Below are 23437 nucleotides of genomic sequence, written 5' to 3'. Positions count from 1 at the left end.
ATTACCACCTATGGCAACCATTTCCACGAAATTCACAATTGCAATTGCATAATTTACAATATCAGTGCAATGTTTCAGTCTTAATCAACAAACATTCTTTGGGTTTGAGGTCACACAGGAATGACAGGCAATGAAGACGCCTGTGCGGCAGCTAAAAATCATCCCACCTAGAAATTCAATTGAAGTCTTCCTAGTGCTCGACCTCATTTCTTAAAAAACACAACAATTTACGCGTCAGATCAATTTACTACATCGTTCTTTCTCGGCAGGGCTATACACCAAACGAGAATCAGTATGCAGCTCACCCTAATCGACGACAATAGGAAATGAACACATCGTATTGCACCGCCCCATCTCCAAGAGCGGGCAACAAATACACGAAATACTAGATTGCGGGCGGTACTATTCAGCTACAAACAAGTAAAGGGTATCCGTAGGAGGGGCCTTATCACCTCTCCTCTGGAGTCTAGTAGTTGACATTTGACTTCACTTGCTGGCAAACAACAGCATCCGGTGCCAAGATATGCGGATATCGTTGTATTTATAGCAAGCCGCAAGTTCGAGAACACTTTTTTCGACATATGCAAAGAGCTTTAAACTTGAGGAAACGATGATGTGCTGCGGTGGGCCTGGATATAAACTCGTCCAAAACAGTCATAATTCCATTCACCATTAAAAGATTCTTACGAGGAATAAAGGAGATTAGCATGGCCGGGATTGCTATTGGATTGACCTTGTCTTGGATGTCAATCTTAACTGGAAAAGGCATGCGACGCAATCTTGTCCAAAGCAACAAAAACTCTCATGATCTGCAAACGTTCATCCTGGAGTTGTAGCCTAAGAATCGTGAGATGAATGTTCATCATGATAATAAGGCCAATGATAACATATGAAGCTATTACTTGGGTCGATACCCTCGAGAGTCCCTCTCTCGAAGGTGCGGGCAGCATTAACTAACCTTCAGCGCTTAGCATACGTATGCAATACAGGGGCGATGCGTACCTGTCCTATAGCTGCAATGAAGGTGATGCTCGAGCTGACACTGATTCACATATTTATTCGACAGGCGAATGACTGGACTGAGGCAGCGGATGGGTTGTCGACTGTTATTAATAGGATCCGAGCGCTTCCTTTCTAATGGGACAAAACACCATCAAAGAAAAGCTTAGAAATGAAGAGCTAAGGCTAAGAGGCGTGAGATGGCACCAAATGATGGAGCTACGCCAGGCGAAGTCTTTACTGGTGGAGTATAATCAAAGGAGGCTCAGACATCTCATAACCCTCCCTAACGATAAACTGAGAATGCTCACGGGCATTCTCACAGGACAATGAGGATTGCACAGTCATCGGCCCCGGATTGATATGATCCACTGAGTCCTATTGTTTCTGTGACCAGTCCCCGGAGACTCACACACACCTTCTTCATGAATGTGACGCTATAGTGCGCGGAAAGAAAAGACAAGTCGGTCGGATGTGGATGGAAGAAAGGCACAATCGTCAGCCAAGCCCAACTCTGTGTTAGGGTTATTAAAAGAACTGTTTCCTGTTGTTTAACTTGTTTGAAAGTTCGGAACAAGTACTAAATTCGTCAGCGGAGATCTAGAACGCTTTGCATCAGTGTTTCAATAGTTCCAAATCAGTGTTAAAGTCTCCAAATTATATCCTTGAGAAATAAAACTCCGTCATAGCTGAACGGGTTGGTGAGTGACTACTATTCGGAAGTGCATACGCTCGACATCCTGGGCACGAAACACCAAATGATAGAACAGATCTTTTCGAATAGCGGTTCCTTCTCAACGGTAGCCAACGAGAAACTTCTGAATGTATTTTTGAAAAGGAAAAGCTTCTTATAAGAAACCATCTGCCGTTCGGAGTCGGTTTTGTCCCTCCAAAAAGAAATCCAACAATCGATCAAACAATTTTTTTTTTTTTTTTTGGGGTTTAGGTTGCTTCAGTATTTCTGAGGAAAGATTGAAGACTTATTTGGCCAGCTTAAGAGCTAAAACGCCAACTCCAAGTGTAAAAAAACAATTTAAACTTTATGCTCGTTGTCAAGGTGACGTTTCACACTAAAAAAATTCTTTTGCTATTTTTTATTTGTTCCATTCAGTTGTGAGTTACAGGGTGTTAACAATGGAAGTCAGCAAGGACAAAATTCGGTACATTTTATATGTAGATTTTCTTTGATGAAGACGAAAATGCAAGCCACGCCGCTGAAATTGTGAATGTTGTTTATGGTGCCGATACCGTGACAGCTAATTACGTGCAATTTTGGTTTCGTCGATTCCGTTCAAGCGTTTTTGATGTTAACCCTCCGTTGGGCAACCGAGTCTGGCCAGACTTTTTCGGCCTTGGACGTGAATTTAACATATTTCTGTTGAAGCTAACGACTTGAGCTTTCGGTAGCTTCCTAAAATTTAGTTTTCTATCGATTTATGGATATAACCTTCTGGAAAGGATACTCGAATAGAACGAAAAAATGCCAAACCCGGGTGCCCGGCTGAGGTTTTAAAAAAGATATATATCAAAAGAAAATGTACACCAATTATTGATAAGTTTTCACTATTTATTTATTTATTTTGAAATTTGAATTACTTTTTTATAAAAACATAAAAAAAATGTGGAAGAGGCGCTAAATGGAGATAAAAAAATTCCCAAAAATATGATTTTTGATCTACTTAAGACTTGCACTTTATTATACCAAAATTCAATGACCTATAAAACTGCATACCCGAAATTTTTCTAAAAATTCCTGAGTAGAGTTTGAAATTTTGATGAAAATTTGCCGAATTTTTTTTAATTTTATACAAATTTCGAAACTTTGTTTTACATGGTTGTTGTTGTAGTATGGACTCAATATGTATAAAACAGTTATCAATATGTGGCGCGCACTTTCTTTTGACGTTGACTGTATACAAGGTGAAGTCCAAAATAAACAAGACTGAGCTAAAATAGAAACGACAGGAGCTTTGTTCTGATAACTTCGAGTTCATTTATGCAAAATAGTCCCCTTTGGCCTCGATACACTGTTTTGCGCGATTGAAAAGCTTTTCGAAAGAGTGGTTCAGGTCATGTCCTTCAGGATGTCGGTACAAACCTTTTGGATGGCCTTTACGGACGCAAAACGTTTTTTTTTTTTATGGCCAAGTCACAGGGAGTCATATCAGGCGAATACGGTAAGTGATAAATGGTTAAAATGCGATTTCTAGTCATCAGTCACAAGAGTGGATCGATGAGATGGGGCATTATCATGCAATAAGCGCCATATTCTTCCTTCGCGGTATTCATGGCCAATTCGTCGAATGCGATACAACAAACGTTTCAAAACACCAAGATAGAAAATTCAATTGACGGTTTGGCCCGTTGGTACGAACACCTTGTGGACAATTCCTTTGGTATCGTAAAAACAAATGAGCACCGACTTGATTTTTGACTTCCCCAAACGTGATTTTTTGGGTGGTGGCTCGTCTGGGGTCTTCTATTCGTCACTTTAACGCTTAGTTTCGGGTTTATGTTGGATATATTCAACTCCGATTCCATGAATTTCAACAATGATTTCGGTTCATTTTTGATAAATGTACAAACAATTTCGATGGAGTTTTCGGTGATTACTGATTTTGGGCAGCCCGTACGTTCGTTGTCATTTATGTCTTCACAACCATCGCTGAAACGTGTAAACCACTCATGAACTCTGGCACGAGATATACAAACATCGCCATAAACTTTTTTTCATCAATTCAAATGTTTCGGTTGCATTTTACCGATTTTAAAACAAAATTTGATATTAGCTCTTTGTTCGAAACTCATTTTTGTACCGATGACACAGACATACTGACACTTTAGACGCAATAACTTCGCTTCCACTGAATCGAATGCCACCAAGCTTTCACTGGAAGTCAACAAGGGATGCAACTTCCAACGCTCTAACTCATTAAAAAGTTGGCGTCATCAAAACCATTTTATGATGCCAGTGTTGTTTATTTTGGACTGCACCTTGTATAATAAAACTACGTTCTAACTCATACTGTGTCTGTGGTTGTTCTTGTTGTAGCAGCATAAACATTCCCCATACATGTACCGGGAATGTTGCTGGAGTGACAGTCCTTGGCCGGATATAAGTACGGGCCGTTCCGGTTACGTAGAACCGACTGTACTCGTTAGGTTGCAGCATTCGCGTCTCCGGTTCGATATTTGTGAGAGTTTAGAAAAACTGCAGTGTATTTTTTTTTGTTATTGTGCTTCATTTATTATTTATTAATTTAATAATTTACATTTTATTAAAAATGCCAATGTGACACAATAACTTACTTTCCTCGTATTGGAAAACACCACCTTATCTTCCAGCCCGACACGAACCAACAATCGTCTGCATCAGAAACCGTAGTTGATTAACTGCGGCAGTCAGGAGTGAGAAGGGTGATTGCTTTTTTTTTGCTTTGACACCGTTAAACTCTGCGAGCAGAGGTGGCTACTCGCAACACGAGTAGCGAAATGGCGAAATCCTACTAGTTTTGAACCAGAAATTTCATTCACTAGCTCAGGTTCTCCCTGCAGGGTGATTACCACATTGAATACATACATACATATACTAGTGTTTATAAATATTGTAATGGCATTTATAATGCATTTACGTGTAGGTGTGTTTAGTCTACAAAATAAATACATGTATATATTTATTTGTAAGTATTTAAATATAAGTATCATGTTTGCAGTGGTAAACACTAAAGTATGTTTCTCATGTTACATAATTACTATATTATATAGGTATATTGTATACTTCCATACACAAACTAAAATATTGTTTCCAAAAAAATATCCAATTTTTAAATAAAAATATTCTTGGGTCTTCTCATATTTGTATACTTAATTTAATACTATTACAACTACAATTCAATGTTTTACGATTCTAATGTATAAACCTAAAATACTATTTACACTTGGTACTCTTATCCAGTAGTTTCTTCCAAAGATCAAACTGTTCATTTGACTTGACCATATGTACACTGATTAATTTGCGTATATTGCACGGATTGAATGCAATACGTCGATTGAGGAACTCATTGGCGTGTACGCGCTTGATACCAAGCTGTTGCGCAACGATTCCCGTTGTGAACACGTCCTCCAGCTTCAGATATACCTGCGCAAATAAATTACCATTAATGTCATAATCAAATCTAATACGCTGGTACTGCTATACACATTCACAATCTATAGCTAAAAACTGAAAAATCGTCCACTCACCTGTTGGAGACAGCGGTTATATAGTGAATGTATGACATCGCTTGTTATGAGATACGCTGGACCGGTGGTGAATGGTGGAAACAGTGGCTGACTGAACTGATCAGTCGATACGTAGTATTTCGATTTTTTATTGCGTATGGGTTTCCATTGTTTTGCCAAGCGCCCGTATATGACACGCTTCTCTTTGGCATGGTTATCTATGAATTGCAGCAGCTTTGGCACATTGATAAACATATCATCGTCCGTTTTCAATATGAATTTCGCCTGCTGACAATGTAGATCGACCCACTCTAATGTGGAAATAGTTTTCAGCGTCAAATTGGTATACGAATCGATGAAATTGCCACGTATCATATCACCATAAATGAAATTCTCTATACTCAGTTCCTTGCTTACAGTCTCATTTGTGGTGCGTCCCAAGACGAATGCTATCGATACATCACGACGTGTGCCATAGTGCGCCCAAGTCTGTCGTATGGCAAGACGTGCCTCGGCGTGGTTTAGCGCTGACGAAATAAGTATCAATAACTTTATATCTTCACCTTGATTTGGACAAATCTTAGCGAAATTAATTTCCTCATTTAAGTGGCCCGGCTCGTAGATTTCGCTCGTCGGGATACCTTTTGTATGGTCGGAATTGTTGCGTGGCACCGGATGGTTTTTGTTAGAACTCACTTTTGGTATCGCTTTCACTTTACTTATGGTTTGTTTAGTCTCTACTTTGGATGAAGCTCGATTTTCAACAGTGTTTTGCTGAACAGCGCTGCCACTACCAGGTCGCTTAATTGTCATCACTACGGATGGAGGCAAAGCACCGTCATCGGCTGTTTCATCATTATCGTCATCTTTGTCTTCTCCTTTGGGTGTCTTAATATTCGCACTTTTTTCAGGTAGCTTCTCGCTGCCCTTTGAATCTTTAGTGGACACTGCAATGTAAGCAAAAAACAAAAATATTATTTGTAAAATATATTTTTCTAACCTCAATTCACTTACATTTCTCATTCGCCGTTGGTGATGCTGTGATGTTCTTCAATATCTTGTCTGCATTTTCGATAAACTTTTGCAAATTCGACGTTGGTATCATAACATCCGAATCCAGTATTTTGTTTAGATTGCTACCCGTGTCACTGGGCTTTTCGTTAGTTTCTTTTTGTTTGTCTAGCTGAGCTTGCGGCTGGGCCTTCGATTGTTCTTGCGCAGCGCCAACGTTATTGGTGCCAGTAACGTTCGGGTAGTTTATACTGCCGGCGACTAAATAGATAAAAAAAAAACTTAAATTAAAAAAACGTCCTAAAATATTTAAAAAGGTATTTATTTTAAAGCCAAATTGTTTAAATAACTAAACGAAAGAGAACTAGAGGTAAATTTAAATATAAAAATTAGTTTTCCTCAACGCTTCTTTGTGCTATAATTCGTAAATCCATTTTGAGAGAAATCTAAGCATGCGATTTCCAAGACAATCGTTGGAGAAAATTAAATAAATTTATATATCAACAAATTAGTATCCTTTATCAATCTGCTTTTCTTACTATAAAAAGTACTCCTTAAAGTTTTTCTGTTCACTCTTATCGAGGCGAAATTCCCCATTGCTCCATTTTTCCCCCTAATCCCCATGAAGGAGAGGAATGAATAGTACTCCGCGCTGAGTGTGCAATAACGGGATCCGAGATCTGCCTCTACAACAAAACCTCTTCTAATACAAGGATGATAGAACCAGGTTTGCTTGTTAGGTGAAAAAAAATTTTTTGAGGGAAACTTTGGATTATACGTCATTTGTTTTGTGTTTCACAAAATTTAGCTTTGGCTTAGTGAAACACAAAACGATATCTGTCAAGTTCGCTCAGAGCCGAATAACGGTTTGCTAGGCAGTACACCTCTAAGAATTTTTCACCATGCTTCTAATAAGCTTTTTATTGTGTCCATTGCTTTGGTGCAAGCCATCGGCTGCTGTTGTTTTTGTTGTTGTTGTAGCAGCATTAACAATCCCCATATATAATATGTATATACTGGGAATGCTGCTTAAGTGACAGTTCTTGGCCGGATATAAACCCGGGTCCGTTCCGGTTACGTAGAACCGACTGCCGTGGGAACGGCTGCTCTTACAAGGTTGTTAAGTGCTCCCGGCCACTCGGTATCCTCGGCTTGCACTGCGTATACTTAATCCACTCCCCTGTTCAGTATGACAATTATGCTGTCTCTTCACTATGAAAATCTATCGCTGATGCTGTCGCTAGTTTGGAACCTATACTTTTTAAAATTAGCCAGCCCTTTTCATTTCGAAATCATAATGTAAAGAAATGCTCCTGACCTTAGATTCCTGTTCAGTATGGGAATTTAGGAATATTAGGTTGCCTCTTTACTAAAACAACTATCGATAGTTCATCTATGGCATATCGAAAACTTTTGATTATTATCGCTGGCGCTGTCATATTTTTGGATTTATAATTTTTAAACATTTTAATGCTTTCAAAAAAAAGCCCAAAAGCGATTTTATCACAACGCAAAATTTGATTTCTCTCAGCTAATGACCCCCTTAGCCTGATCACAGTAGTTTTATAAACTACATTTTTATCTTGCAACTCACCCAAAGCATTGTCAATATTTTGCACTTCTGCATCTTCAAGCAATTCGTTGCCGAAACGCTCCATTTCATCATCATCCGGCGCCTCATCATTTACATCGTCCACATCGATTGTTGGTTCTCGATGCTGATGCTGCTTCTTTGCTGTGTTTGCCGCAGGCACTTTGGCTGCGCCAGTGCCTGTAGCTGTTCCAGCCATAACAGCGGCCTTTTTATTCATTTTCAGAAGTGTTGAACCACCTTGTGGCGTTTCTAAATGGTTACTCGTTGCTGCAAAACCACTGTTGTCAATGCCATTGCCAAATGAGAGAGCAGCATCGTTAAATTTACTCAGGTTAGCTGCCGCTAGTTGTTGTAATTGCGCATTTGCGCCGCCGGCATGTTCAGTAATGGAGGCAGCATGCAAAGCGTGTGGTGACGGTGGTGTTAGTGTTGCATTTGATGAATATGAGGCGTAAATGAAAATGGTTAGGACGACTATGCTCACCACGAGCAGGAAACGAACTACTCTTATATTATGTATGTTGCCCATAGCTGCTATTGGTTTTGTTGTAGTAGCTTGCCTATAGTTGAATGTCGTTAATTAATTTACTTTTTGACTGGAAAAATTCTTTCTCAATTCAATTTGCTTGAACTAATTTGTAAAATATTTTTATATTAGCAAATAGTGCCTGCTATTTTGAATACATTGCCAAGTATTGATATTTTTTGATTCGTTTACTTTTTAAAAGTTTGCCAAGTCCTTGAGAAATTAACTGTTTATAATTAGTTGTTTTTTGTTATATTTTTATTTTGTGATCCTGAGTTTTGCTGTTGAGTTTTAAATTAGCGAACCGGAATGTCGTTGTCTCTTATGTTGAATTTCAACTACTTGGGATATGCTGAAACCCAATCAATATCAATATACGGCTTGGCTTTTATATGCATAATTCTTCTGCTTCTATTATTCTCATCTACCCTGCTCTCCTGTTGCGATGCTTAAATGCAGTTGTGATACTTCAGAACTGTGTAAGTGTCCTCTTAAAACCAGTTTAAAAGTCCTCTATGGCCGGCTGATTGTTGCTGCGTGGATTTATGAATTCTTACGTGTTGATTAACTAGAAAGGAAAAGTAAATGATTGTAAATAAAAAATGCATTTCTTGACGGTTTAAATTGAAATACTTTAACAAAAACAAAAACATTTATGAGTGTAGTTAGAGAAGATAAATTAGGTTATGCATAACATTTCTTCAAACAGCTAATTTTTTTTATATTCGAAGCTTGTGAACGAGGCTCGCGGGCAAGAATTTTTTATTTCGTTTATTACAGAAAATATTTATTTATGCCAAAAAAAAGTTTAAGTTAATTTTCTGCACGAAAATTGTACCAGATGCAGTGTATTCTCTCCTAACGGATACCTCCTCTAAGCGAATAAATGTTTCAGTCTCTTAGGTGTCCCCTTAACCTTGCTACGGTCTTCAAATTAACTGACGCGGACGGACTTCGGGTCAAATTTGACCCAATACTATATTTTCAAGGTTTATACTTGGTTTTTGATTATTTTTACTGTTAAGTTCTTTTCCATTAAATGGGTATCTTAAATAAAAATGAAAATCCAAATATATTTATTCCATTATCATATTTTTTTATTAATATACTTATGAAAATTTTTATTTTATTTTTATGTGAATAATACAAACTTAAAAAAACGTTTATTCAATAACAAAAAGATATTCATGAATAACGAAAACTTTAAATAAAAAGTGTATTTAATAATGAAAGAAAAAAGAAATAAATTATTTCAGACAGTTTGTACACAAAGTAATAGTTTTAGAATGTTGTTTACATATATATTTATTACAAATGTCGCAAACTAATCCTGTTTTGTTATCAGTTTTTGGGCATAGTTGACATCGACTTCTTTTAGTTATTTTCTTTTCCGACGTGTTTCCAAATTGACCTGATGATGATGGTTGTGCATCCAGTTGAGAATCCTTTCGTATTTTTTTGGCAATTTCAAGTGAAAAATGTGCTCGTGGTAACGTTTGTCGCTTTTTTATATAGAGTGTTACGAGCTGCATACCAAGGTTTTCCAAGTAAAAACGGCGCTTTGTAAGACAGCCCTCTTTCCAGGTGTGGTTGGCGGATTTGAATAAAACGAAAGCGTTATAAGCTGAAATGTCGATTATGTTACTAAACACCACTTGAGGCCACCGTTTTGTCATTCGTTTGCAAGTGTAGCCGCTTACAGCTTTGTCCAATGTGTCTGCACCACCTTTACATTTATTGTAGTCTAGTATTATTTCTGGCTTTTTATCCCGACGATTACTAATTTTTGAATCATGGTGTAGAGTGCTAAGTAGAATCACAGCTCTATTCTTCTTATGTATGTACGAAACGAGAGTTGTTTGTTCGGTAAAAGCGAAGATGGATGAATTTAGTGGTCTTCTTTTTATGTTCACTAAGTCTGGTGGTAGTTCGGGCTTGTTTTTGCGTATTGTTCCTACTATCGTAATACGTTTCTCCAATAATTTTTGTGCCAATTGATAAGACGTGAAAAAATTGTCCGTTGTGAGGTTATGCCCTTTTAGCCCTTCAATCAAATAAATTATTTCAGATTCACACATGCCTTGATTTTTTTCGGGGGTTCTTCCGATTGCCTTGCCAGTGTAAGGTTGGATGTTCCAAACATAGCTCGTTGTTGAATTACAAAGTACCCAAAATTTGATTCCATACTTCGCAGGCTTTGCTGAGCACGAGTAACGCGTTAGTCCAAGAATCAAGCAGATAATATTTTCTCTTGAAGCTCTCCCGGCACTTGTTACAAGAGGGTTTTTGAAAAGTTTATGTGACCATTTTTTGACGACATGATTTCAGAAGGCACAAGAGAATTTTCGTCATCACTAAAATCACTGTCGGAAGAATCTGCAACCTCAACATGATCTTCGAATTCAGAACATGATTCCTCATCATCCGAAAACGCGGCCAAAGAGAATTCACTTTCACTATCACTCATCGTTACGAAATACATAGTCGAATAACCAAACAAAGCACGTGCTTTTAAATTTATGTTTACTGTGAACTCAATAAAAGCAGATTAAATAATACAATGCAACCGCTGAGCGAAAAATTTGCAATTAGCAAATAAATTTAACTCAAATAACGTCTGATTTATACGTTGGGTCAAATTTGACCCGAGGGTCATAGATGTAAAAAAATTTCTACGCGACAGAGCCTAATAAATTAGAAAAAGTCACGAAACATCAAGTCCTGAAAAATTTTGGTTGTTGAAAAAACTTCATTTTTTTCTTGAAATGGGTCAAAAATGACCCGAAGACCGTAGGAAGGTTAAGAGAGAGTGTATGAACAGTGTACTTAGTTAATGGTCGCACTCGTGCTTGCATAGCCTGCGAATAAAAGTGTCTTATCTAAATTACTTACAACGGCACACAAAATGGTGAAATTGAGTCAACTCCGTTTTGAAGCCATTTTAATGAATTTAAATACAACAACAATTTCGAGGGAATCTAACAAACGGCACGGAGGGGCGCTGATATTTGATATTTAGGACTAGAAATGAAAAGAATGAGAAAATACGTTTCTAATGATATGTTAGAAGTCAAATCGGTCAAGATTTGGCTGAGTTATTCTAGTTTTACTTGAACCAATGTTCCAAAAAAAGTCAAAAATAGCTTCCCTAAACACATTGATTTGACTCCGTTGATAAAATTTCTCAACTTCTTTATGCAGACCTTTTAAGCATAAACTCGTCTATCATTTGAGGCAGATTTTTTTTGAAAAAAAGTATTTTTAAAATCGTCATTTATTTATAAAAACTTTAAATGCATTTTTAAATAATTTTTTTAAGTTTTATTTATAAAAATTAGATTTCTGGAGGAGATTCAAAATCGGTTGATCTCACGTAAATCTTAATAGTTTTCCGAAATATTTTCTCGGAAGTCAGAAGCGAATCATTTTTTTTATTTTTTTTATTTTTAAAATCTAATTTTATTTATAAAAATTTTATTTTATTTATAAAAATAAGATAATATCTCATGCACATTTAAATCGGTCAATCTCACGTAAATCTTATCAGTTTTCCGAAATGTTTTCTGGGAAATCTTAAATTATAATAAATTTTAAATTCCGATGGAAAAACAATACCGATTTTTGTTTTTATATGCAGTGTCATGCACCCTATTAAACATACATATCGTCACATGAAATCAAAAAAGCCCTAAGTTAAATTTTAAAAATTTTACAGGGGAAGCAAAAAACCTTTTAAAATGAAAATGTTTTATTCACCGTCACCGTCACCGGCTTTTCGAATTTTGTTTATACCAACGTCATTATTGGTTGTTGGATTATAAAATTTTAAAGGAACATGTATAATGATACGGTGCATAATAATCAACTAAAAAGTCGATTTTGAATTTTTTGTAACTTAGGGCTTTTTTGAATTCATATGACGATATATATGTCTGAATTTCTAGTCACTTTTTCGAATAGTTTGGATTTTGCCGAAATAAAATTTTAATCAAAACCTCCAAGTTTTTTATAAGATTAATTTTGCGGCACCTTGTATTATTTATTTTTAAAAGGGCATCCTTATCTACCAGCTTAGCATAAAACCGTATTTATCTAACCTTTTTAGTATTTGCAAAATCGCTTATAAAAATAAAGCAAAGGTAAAGTAAGAAACATCAACACTCGTCAACGAAAATAAACTGGAATTGCGGTCAAGAAAACTTGAAGCACACTGAATATCACCCGGGGCTATAAACGTGCGCCATTGGAGAATGGGAAGTGAGTGAGAAAATATTAAAATAAATAAAAAGTGCGAAATAATATTTTGGCGCCTATTTGCAAACAATTTTTCAGAGATCTCAAAACTTGTAATATTTTCTTGGGTAATTCAGTAAATAAGCAAAAGTTACAAACAAAAAAGTGCAATAGCATTAGAAACCGGTCACTTAAAAAACAATTAAAAATCAATTTAGTTTTACTAGAAATATTTTCACTTCTTTTTAGTTACCTTTTTCGCCCTTCTTGCTTAAATACTCGCATGTGTATGAATATCTGAGTAGATACTTTGTAGGGAAATCCTTAACTGGTGAAACGAATATTGCCACCATTTCACCATTTGCAAACTATTCCGCTACTAAAATTACGACTGTCTTTATAGTAAATTCGTATTAAAATTGAAAGAAAGAAATGAAAACTGAAAAAAAAAAATGGAACTTTTGACACATTCCGACTGCTTGCTTCATATACACTCAAGGTCAAAATAAAATACACACGAAATTTTTTTACCAGTTTTGACTAATTTAATTTTTTTTAATATTCATTACTTTCTTATAAAAATATCGTTTATTCTACAATAAACATCAGTTTAAAACGTTGTACAAAATTCATTAATATTCCAAAAAATTTTAATAAGAAATTAAAAAAAATAATTTTTGGTACGCAGCCTATTAAATTTTAGTATAATAAAGTATAAGTTTAAAGAAAAATTTTAGTTGATTTTCGATAATTTTTTTCCTAATCGCGATGCGCATTTTCTCCATATAACAAATGCATAACATATTTTTATATCTGAATTTTTTTGGAGGTTTTACGTATAATAAGATGTAAACTTAAAATTAAAAAAAGTAATTAAAAAAAAGGTTGTGTAGCGTAGTACACATAACAGAAGAGAAACTTTCAAGGGCAGGCAAAAAAAGAGGGAGCGACCCGAGAGAGAATGAGAGAGAAAGAAAGAATATATATCTAAATAAATTCACATTTGCAGAGAATACAAATAGACAAAATTTACAAATAAATTCCCCTTCATCGCTCGACATATTGACAACTCGTACTTTTACTATAGATAGTTGCATTGTGTGCGGACAAGCCACTGACGATTCGACCCGTGTGCGGAGGCCCTAACTGCGTTAATTCCTAAACATTCTTCAAATTGAATCTGCCTTGAGAATACCTAACAGCTACGTTAAAATCAAATGTGCTTCGACATAAGTGTCTTGCTTTTACCAATAGCACTGCTTACATACTATACACAATAGAGCAAGCGTATCCAACTTGCACTAAATATCAATCGGCTTTTTTTTACAGACGTACACGGGGACAAATTTGTTTCTTTTTCGTAATATTTGAAGGTAAATTAGTTAAAAAATTATCGAGGAAAAAAGAAATACGGTACGCAACGACTATGGATCTGAGCTTGGACGAAATAATTAAAACCACAAAGATTGCTCGACCATCAGCAGTTAAAAAATTGTAAGTATGTCGAAATATATTTCCCTGTGTTCCAAGTCTGAGCAATCTGAAATCTTTTGGTTAACGCTTTTCATTCATTGCAGCAACGATTCGGAAAACCCACGTAAAGGTTTAACATTGCGAAAATCCTTAAGTAAGCCGATATTTAAACAGAGCGTTGTGACTGATGCCCGTAATGAAATAGTACAAAATATAAACTGTCAAATATCAGACGGTCAACAGCAAGTAATCAACCGAAAATGGATGGATTTATGATGGTAAATTACTATGAAATACATATATAAGGTATAGCTCTCTCTCTCTCCTTTTCCTCTACGTTATATCTTTTTTCTCTCTCGCGGAACGAAAATGCCCAAAACGTTGAATGGCCTTGAAATTTTACTCTCCATTCTCGCTCGCCCATCGACGTCTAAGAAGTTTCACTTCAAAAATATTTTGACATTTATTCAATGTTGGAAATAATGGTAGAGCATCAGAATATGACTTCAATAATTTAAAAAAAAATTATTATTATTATTATAATACTATTATATGAGCGCACATGTTTTTGATTTTTTATTATTACTTTGTTTTTATTAATAAATAGTTTTGATTATGTTAATTTTTTGGATTATATTCAAACCACTCGTATATTACGCCTGTTCGCGAATCGGTCGAAGCGCCGTTACGTCCATTAGAAAGCAGAAGTACGGTCTACCGCCAGTTATCATACGAGTATTACTCGCCTTGAAAGTCTATACACTTTTGCACCCAAAGAAACAAGTTATCAAAACATTTATTCCATCCGAAAAAGGTATCTCAAAAATATGATACTTCAGCATTCTTCTGCTGAATAGTTTTCACCACGCATTTCAGTTTTGACGAGAGAAGTCATTAGACTATATATGTATCAGCTGAAAACGGGCAATAATTCAATAATTTCATCTTTTTCTCCTTCAAGTAATCAATTGATTGAGCTGCTGTGTGAGAGGTAGCGATGTCGTGGTGAAGAGTGATGCTCGTTTTTTTTTCTAATTCTCACAATCGGATTTTCAGTTTAAACTCTAATTAAACTAAGTTAATCGTAGTCAACATTTAAACTCAGTTTAAAGTGCGGAGCTCTTTTTCTGTGCAAGTTTAAGGGCGCAAAAAAAAAAATAAACTAGCACTGAAAACCCGACTGTCAATTATGAATATTTTAATGGTGAGTACACAAAAAATCATAACAGCTAATTTTAGTTTATCATCAAGGATGATAGATACCAGGTTTGCTTGTTAGGTATGGCGAAAGAAAAATTTTAGGGAAACTTTGGATTGTACGTCATTCGTTTTGTGTTTCACTAAGCTAAAGCTAAATTTTGTGAAACACAAAACGAATGATGTCGACTTATCTGTCAAATTCGTTCCGAGCCGAATAACGGTCTGCTAGGTAGTACACCTCTAAGAATCTTTTCACCATGATTTATTATATTCACCTCCACTGAAGTAAACTGTAATTTGTAGTGTTTGTTTCAGCTAATTTAACATAAAAGCGAATAATAGCAATGTATGAAATTTTTATTAACTTTTTTGGATACATGAAATCTGCAAATTTTTCATAGATTTTTTTCGTAATTCTATCCATAAGTGTTCCATCGAAAAATAAGAGAAAGGCACTCCAATCGTTCTATTAATTTAAATAACATACATACCAGGTACGGCTATTAAGTCACGAGATTGACGCTGCTGTAGAAGAAGCTTGGTACGGACAGTCTTTTACCATGAAGCCTTCGCTTTCGAATGCACTACCTCTCTCGTCTCTCGTTTATATAAACAAACCAGAATAACATAGCCTTCATTGGCATTAGAGTTCTTTATTTTGTCTCACCAGAAAATGTTAGGAGTCACAATAGCGCTAGACAATTCGTCGAATCATTTTGCATTGTCTGTCATGATGTTTATAGCCAAGTAAGTACAACACCCCAGCAGTGGAACTTTTAGTTGTTTAAAAATAGCGACCATCGTAACTTTGTTCTACATACGACGCATATGAGTTATTATTATTCGAAATTAATTGCGTTAAATGCATTAACAGAAATAGAACGGCTGATGAATCTACTTCACAGCGTAAGTGTCATTGCACGATAAATGGCGAGATATAAACCAGAGATTTAAAGCATTTGACTACAAAAATTTCATTGATGGATGATTGCTCTTGGCTTTTATGTAACTAACAATAAGAACTTATTTGTTCACAATTTTAGTTTTTTTTTATTATTTCAAGTTTCATTACTGAATAATTGCAGCTCCGATATAACTACTTTTTTCATAATAAAATATCTCTTTCCAAAAAACGCACCAGTTGGGTACTAGTGCGTAGGTGCTCATACATATATAAGAACAATTTAGATAAAGAATGACGCACTTTTCCCCCCTCGAATTATTGAATAATCACCACAGTAAGAATTGGAAATCCCTTAGTGGTGGTAATTGCTGCGCTCTATGACATCATAACCTCATTGTACGAAGTTGAGTGCATTTTGCGCTGATTGAGTGAAAACCATTTCAAGTTCTACAAAAATTACATTACACAACAACTATCTGAACCAAGGCATAGCAACAAAGTAGCAGTGGTAGGGAGATACCAACAATGGTGTGCATTTTGTAGTTGCTTGAATTCTCTAGATAACAATAATGTAAAATGTATACAAAGTTTGGCGCGATTTTGGCAGAGTTTAACAAAGCGCCTTTCCTTTTTTTCTCGTGCTAATCGGCGCCAGTTTGGCACACCAAGTCAAACCAAGCCATTCTCCACCTGAAACCGAATTCTTTCCAACGTAAATGAGACTTCCCTTTTCCTCTGCACCACCAGCTGCTAGCGCATCAAATACTTCCAAAGCTGGAGCGTTTATATCCGTTAATGCGTTCGACATTGCATAGCCAACCAAGTTTTTCATATTAATCATCTGCTATATTCGCCGCAAAGTTCCAAAAATATTCTCCAGAATCTTGCTCTCGAACACTCTAAGAAGCGCTTCATCGGATGGGTGCGCCTTTCTGGGTGTTTGACCGAGCTCCTTCTCCTATTTGTGGCGTACATCTTGATGTTGTTTCAAAAATGGAGGGATCTGCAGTTTTAAGCCGACTCTGAATGACAGATATTTTTTATGAGGAGCTTTTTCATGACAAAAATACACTCGGAGGTTTGCCATTGCCTGCCGAGGGACGACCGCTATTAGAAAAAAAACTTTTTCTTTATTTTGGTGTAGTCACGCACCAACCCATTCGGGCACGGTGGCCGCGGGAATGATAAGAGAACTTTAAAACGTGATTTTTGTTCGACGAGAGAGGACTTTACTACTCAATTTCCTGCCTAGACCAAAACAGCTCTCCTGTCCGCTGGATTTCAAGACTGATATTAGTATCGGTGTTAATAAGCAAAGTCTCTTACCGAAGATATTAATTTACATAGATATTATTCACAAAGAATGTATTCTGAATTGTCAATGTTAATTTCACAGAATCGACAGATGACGGTCTCAGAAGACCAATTTTGTTTAAGCGATAAGTTTTAGTCTAGTCTTAAATCTACTCTGTTAAGCGAAAGTCTTTATCAGAAATTCTTTCTCCGGCGTTAGGAATTGTTTCGCTTGTCGCTGACCGATAGAATTTCGCCAGTGTTCAACGAATTCCTTCTCCTCCCACTTTCTGAAAAATTCCTTAATGTGACCTTTTGTAAGTCCACAGAAATGCTCAGTACGAATTTTTAGCTAGATTATCAAGCCGTTCATTTACCTTATATCCCTCACTTATTATACTTTGATTTGTACTGATTTTCAAATGCGGAACAATACATCAAGCGAAAAAAATTCGGTTAAAGAAATCCGCAACTCCATAACTAAGAAGGCCTATTTTAAACACATAATAAACCACACATAACTAACTTTCAGTAAAATTAACGAAATTTATAAGAACAGAAAGAAAAGAAAAAATAATTACTTAATAGCCAGAATTAAAAGAATCACAAGAAGAGGAATTACCGAAACTGGAGTTTGAAATGTTTGGAAAATCATAATCTCATGAATCAATCTGAATCTGAAACTTCTGAATCCTTCGGTATACTTCAAACCACACATACACTGAAGTGATTGGGAGCTTGATGGAAAGAATAATGAGATGGAGCCTACCGTGGTACCGTTACGGTGCGCTCAGCGAATTTGACAATGAGTTACGTCGTTTTAGCTCCAGTATGGCCAGATTACCATTTTCGTAACTTGATTTAGCATTTTTTTGTTATTTAGTCTCGGAGTTTTAGTTCTTTCTTCATGACATTTTTCTAGCCTGTTCTAATTAAAAGTAATGTTTATAACTTCGTAAAATATACATTTTTTAAAAATTAGTTCAATAATTCACTCAGTTTTATTTAGCTTTCCTTTTTTTAACATTTGGTCGCATTATCCGCGATTGCAGTTGTTGTTGGTGTTCTTCTGCTTTCAGCAGTCAAATCTCTCTCTCGCTACTGCAGTGTTGCCTAGCTTTGGATATAAAAACGCATTAAAATGCCCATTTAAAAAAAATAAAATACGAAATTTCTATTGAACTACTTAAAGAACTTTGTATGGGTGACAAATTGTGGTTGCAAATAATGGTTATGTACAATTTAATTTTTTGAGTTTTTTGTTAAGAGAAACTCTTTTGTATGAGAACGACTTTTTTGCTATATTTGAGGTTATGTAACAAGATAAGGTAATCCTTTTGTAAAAATATCGTTATGGTTTCTTCGGTATTTTTTGGTATTTTTTTACTTATTTTTACTATGAATACATCTCTTAATGGCCGATGTCCCACTAAGGATTGATGACCGGAAGAAACGATTAGAGGTGTAATGGTTTTAATTCGCATTCAGCAAGTTCAAACGCTTTTTAAAATGTGTAAAAAGGTTTTCAATCTTAAGAAGAGTTGAGAGAAGAAGTTTTAATATTCTTGCATAACCTTAAAAGGAACAAAAAATTAAATTTGCACTTTCAAAATATCAAATTTTATAAGAATCAACAAATTTTCATTAGCACTGAAATCTTCTCAGATTTACCTTTTTTAACATTCTTTTGTTTAATAATACAGTTGTTTTTTTAACTCACAGTTTCGGTAGCTTTGAGTTAAAAAAAAAAAACAGATATTTTCGCATTTTGGGTATAAAAAAAGCACTAAATTTATGGTTGCCAACACTGCACAACTCGGCAAACGTGACGTCACGCACTCTCTGATGAGTGCAATATTGTTTCTATCATTCTTGGATTGAAAGTAATTTGTTTTAAGGAAAGATAACTAATTTCTCCCCTTCAGTTCTTGATAGATGCTATTTGTGCATGGAAGAACAATGAAATAGCTTGACAACTTTTGGTTTGGGCAAGAAGGCGCACTATTGCATACAGCCCATCCAATAATCGATCGCTCCGATCTCAGTTGGGTAAATGCGTTATCAGCTGCCTTGGCTGTTTTGGAGCTGAAATTTTCTTAATTCTACATTTTTCCACCCTCAGATTATCATTTGTGTTCCGTCACGCAGAAATTTGTTATTGGAATAAAGTTGAAGCGAATAAAGGTCTAAGGCTTGCAAAGTGCACTTGATCAGTTTTTGAACAGAAAATACAGTTCTACACAAATGGAATGAAAACTGTAATAAAAAAGAATTGCAAAATGTATCACACAAAAAAAATTACAAAAAAAAAAAGTATAAAAAAAAAATAATTAAAAACTTAAAAAAAAATTATAAAAAAAATTAAAAATTGCTAAAATTTATTATCAACCTTTCCAGACTGCCCAATTCACGTATATTGTAGATTAATTGAATTACAAATTATTTATTAAGTAACTAGAAACACGTACGACTGCGGGCTGTGCCAAAATGTAATATTTGCTCAACTCTCAAATTACGCCGTACCGCGTACTTCTGACACACATGACATAGTCGATTTGTACCCGATACTAGAGCTCAGTTGTAGTTAGTATGAAGATTTAGTTTTCAACCAGGACGTCGGGGATTTTTTAAAGTTTCAGTTAGCACTCAGAATTTGAAAAAAAAAAATTATAAATCTAAATATAAAAGTATCATATCGGCGGACATATTACAAATATTTTGAAAGTGGCTTAAGTCATATATTTCTTGTTGCGCGATACTAACGGTTTGCATGAAACATTTTTTTATATTTTTTTTTTTGGCTTTTCAATAATGAAAATTTATTATGAGTGAGTTAAGTTTTATTTATTTTTTTATTATTTATTTATTTATTTATTCATTGTACTAATCCTGCACAAAATTACTTTTTTTTAGCCTCGTTTAAAATCAATTACCATAAATAACCAACATACAAATAAATCAAAGCAATAAAATATGAATTTTATTGCAAACACAAATTCAATAGAGAATTTTTAAATTTGAAAAGTTATTATTTTTTTCATTTCTCATACTCGTTCACTCAATAATCACCCCGAAAGGGCAAAATGAATTCCATATAACAACAAAATAGTTCTTCGCTCGTAGTTGCGCTTTCAGTTAGGAAAGGAGTTGCCATCGTGTGCCTTATTAGTGTGGGCCGACTGCTGGAATTAATTAGCTATTTTTGCTTTTTCTTTCTTCTTTTTCTTCTTTGACTTCGATCACTTTCATAATTAACAACAAACGATTTTCTACTGAAATAACAACCACACTTCTCATTTTCGATGATAACGCAAACATTTTAGTAAACATACTTAGATTAAGTTAACGTGATATCAAATGACTAATAAGCAAATTTTGTTTTATTTAGTGTACTTAGGCCACTTTCATAACTACGGGCATGTGTATCGGGTGCTTTTCTTAGCAGCATGAGAACTATCGATAACTATGGTTTGACAGCTGACAATGACAAACTGTGTTGACATTTCAGTTCAGTTAAGTTTGGCAAGTGTATTCTACCATGAAAAAGCTCCTCATAAAACAAGCCACCATGAATCGTTTAACGACAGAACAACGTCTAAAAATTGTGGAAATTTACTTTGCAAAAAAAAAATCTGTTCATGAAGTTCACAGAGCGAAGTGTTGAAGAAATTGCTGAAAGGTCGATCCTCAACTTGTTGGCCGCTGTCCTCCGACTAATTGAAAAATTTTACGTAAAATACAGCTCGTGCAATAATGAAGCCAAATGACCATCGTTTTGCGTCGCATTTTTGCTGATTGGCCTCATTTAGATTTATTATTCAGATTTATTGGATGACAAAGTAGTCAAAAACTGGACTGACAAAGTAGACCGTGTAACTCGTAGCCGCAGCAGACATATTTATTTATTCATTTAATAACCTAAAAATACAATATTTCATACAGACTATGAAAAACAGATTAATGCTAAATAATTCTATTAATCTAAATTAAAAATATATAATTTACTTATTTCGTTTTAATGTAGACAATGTTCCATTTTTTTTGTCGGGATAGATAGATAGATAGATAGCAAGTACAGTACTCAGACACTATTAAGTCTGAGGTATTTTTTTTAATTTTCTTTAATTCTACCCGACCTCCCGAAAATTTCTGAGTAGAACTTGTCACATCAGTGCCAAAAGACCTCAAAGACCTGATTCGAGCCAAGGCCGGGTAGACACACAGAAAGTGGTCCGCTGTCTCATTCTCCTCCCCACATCCTGGGCAGAGTGCACTCTCTGAGATGTTTACCTTTTCCATGTGCTTCTCCCATAGAAAGTGTCCCGTCATCAGTTCAACCAGCTGCCTACAGTCCCTTCTGCTTAATGACAGGAGGATTTGCACTGTCGGTCGGACGAAACAGGTAGCATCAGTTTTGTACATCTGCAGCCTCTCTCAGCCTGCCAGGCTCGCTTGTGGGTTAGAGTAACCCGTTTGCTAACCGTTTGCTTTGATGGCTGCAGAAGGGAGTGGCAGAACGGGCTCCGGGCCGAAGAAATTGGCTTCAGAGCCCATCGTAGCTAAAGTGTCAGAGATCTCGTTACCCGCGATACCCACGTGTCACGGAATTCATAGAATTCATTTAGTAACACTTTGAAGTGGCACTTTGTGGAAGAAAAATCTAGACCAATATGATTTGAAAGCATATTAAATTATCTCAAAGTTCTAGAAATCGTAGCATTGAAAGCATAATTAGTTCTAACTATCTCCAAACAGAAAGTATCATGATTTCGTAAGCTTTGCCAGGGAATATTGAATATTGAAATTACTTTTCTCAAGTAGCGATGGGAAGCCAAATCACCCCACTTATGAAATCGAAAACGAAAACGAAAGTGGTGGAGAGAATAGTTCTTCTAATATCTAGTATTTTGATAATTTTATAAGAAGGAATTGGATCAGTGAAATGCAACGAACGCAAAGCATAACGGACAAATACTTTCTGGGCACGTTCAAACCTACTAATATGACAAGCATAATATGGTCTACAAATAAAGACGACGAGCTGGAGTACTCCGAACGCACAAGAAAGATATATAACAGTTGTAGAGTGTATGGAACAACAAAGTCCGTACTAAAGCAAGCACGGAATATGACTTCGCAATGGTGTAATTTACATGGCTTTGAAGAGAGAATTTAGAGTCAAATGCCACATCAAGAGCACACCATACAAACACATTAATCATTTCACTTAGATTGGATAATCTAGAACTACCAATACCAAGATATGCCGAATATCATATCCGAAAAATAATAATTATAATAAAAAAAAATTGTCCAACAATATTTCTGTTTTGTAGTAACATTTTAAGTTCTCAAGCAGTTTTTCAGCTTTTCAGTATGAAATCGAATAGGAATGAAATTTAAAATACTTTTTGATTTATTATAATTATACTTTTAAGACATTTTTATCCTTCAGTACCCACATGCCCTTATTAAAAAATACTTTTATAAATTCTTAATAACTTTTTTTAATCCTGAGCCCTAACTGAAACTTTGAAGTCCGCTTTAAAAAATCCCCACGTGCTGATGAGAAATGTAAAATGCAGTTTCACTACAATTTAACTGTAGTTTAGCGCACTACAATTTGAAGTGCTTTCCTAGAAAAACTCTTGATTTTAATCAAATTAGCTCGTGACCACTTAAAAAACGGAAATTAATAGATTTTTGTTTTTGTTGGTAACTCTGTATTTGTACTCTATGCTTGTATTAATAATCTTCTTGATTGTATTTCATTAAAATAAAATGTTATTTTCAATTTGCAAGGTTGTTTTTTGGTTTTCAGCGATTTGTAACATATGCACGTAAGTATGTTTGTATGTATTCAATGACTGCAGCGACGGACTGATTCGATTTGTTTGTCAATTTGAAGGTAAACTAATAATTCAATAAAATTTTTGCTATGGAATTTTGCATTTATTGTCTTTTCTTTGCTATGAAGCGAAGT

General features: G+C 35.3%; 1 protein-coding gene across 2 annotated transcripts in view; it reads right to left on the bottom strand.

The window, feature by feature from the left end:
* Positions 1–4642: 4642 nt before the first annotated feature.
* LOC128864126 (uncharacterized) overlaps positions 4643–23437 on the bottom strand; it is a 46324-nt gene continuing 27529 nt past the window's right edge. For both annotated transcript variants that reach the window (XM_054103644.1, XM_054103645.1), the window contains exons 2-5: positions 7826–8919; positions 6235–6492; positions 5242–6167; positions 4643–5137 (exon numbers count right to left, since the gene is read on the bottom strand). In XM_054103644.1, the coding sequence (XP_053959619.1) occupies positions 4928–5137; positions 5242–6167; positions 6235–6492; positions 7826–8354 (1923 nt within the window). In that variant the 5' untranslated portion in view covers positions 8355–8919 and the 3' untranslated portion in view covers positions 4643–4927. The remainder of the gene's footprint in view (positions 5138–5241; positions 6168–6234; positions 6493–7825; positions 8920–23437) is intronic.

This window comes from Anastrepha ludens, chromosome 5 (assembly GCF_028408465.1).
Source record: "Anastrepha ludens isolate Willacy chromosome 5, idAnaLude1.1, whole genome shotgun sequence".
NCBI classification, from domain to species: domain Eukaryota; kingdom Metazoa; phylum Arthropoda; class Insecta; order Diptera; family Tephritidae; genus Anastrepha; species Anastrepha ludens.
The sequence above is the reverse complement of the archived record's forward strand: the minus strand, read 5'-3'. Positions and strand labels throughout refer to the sequence as shown.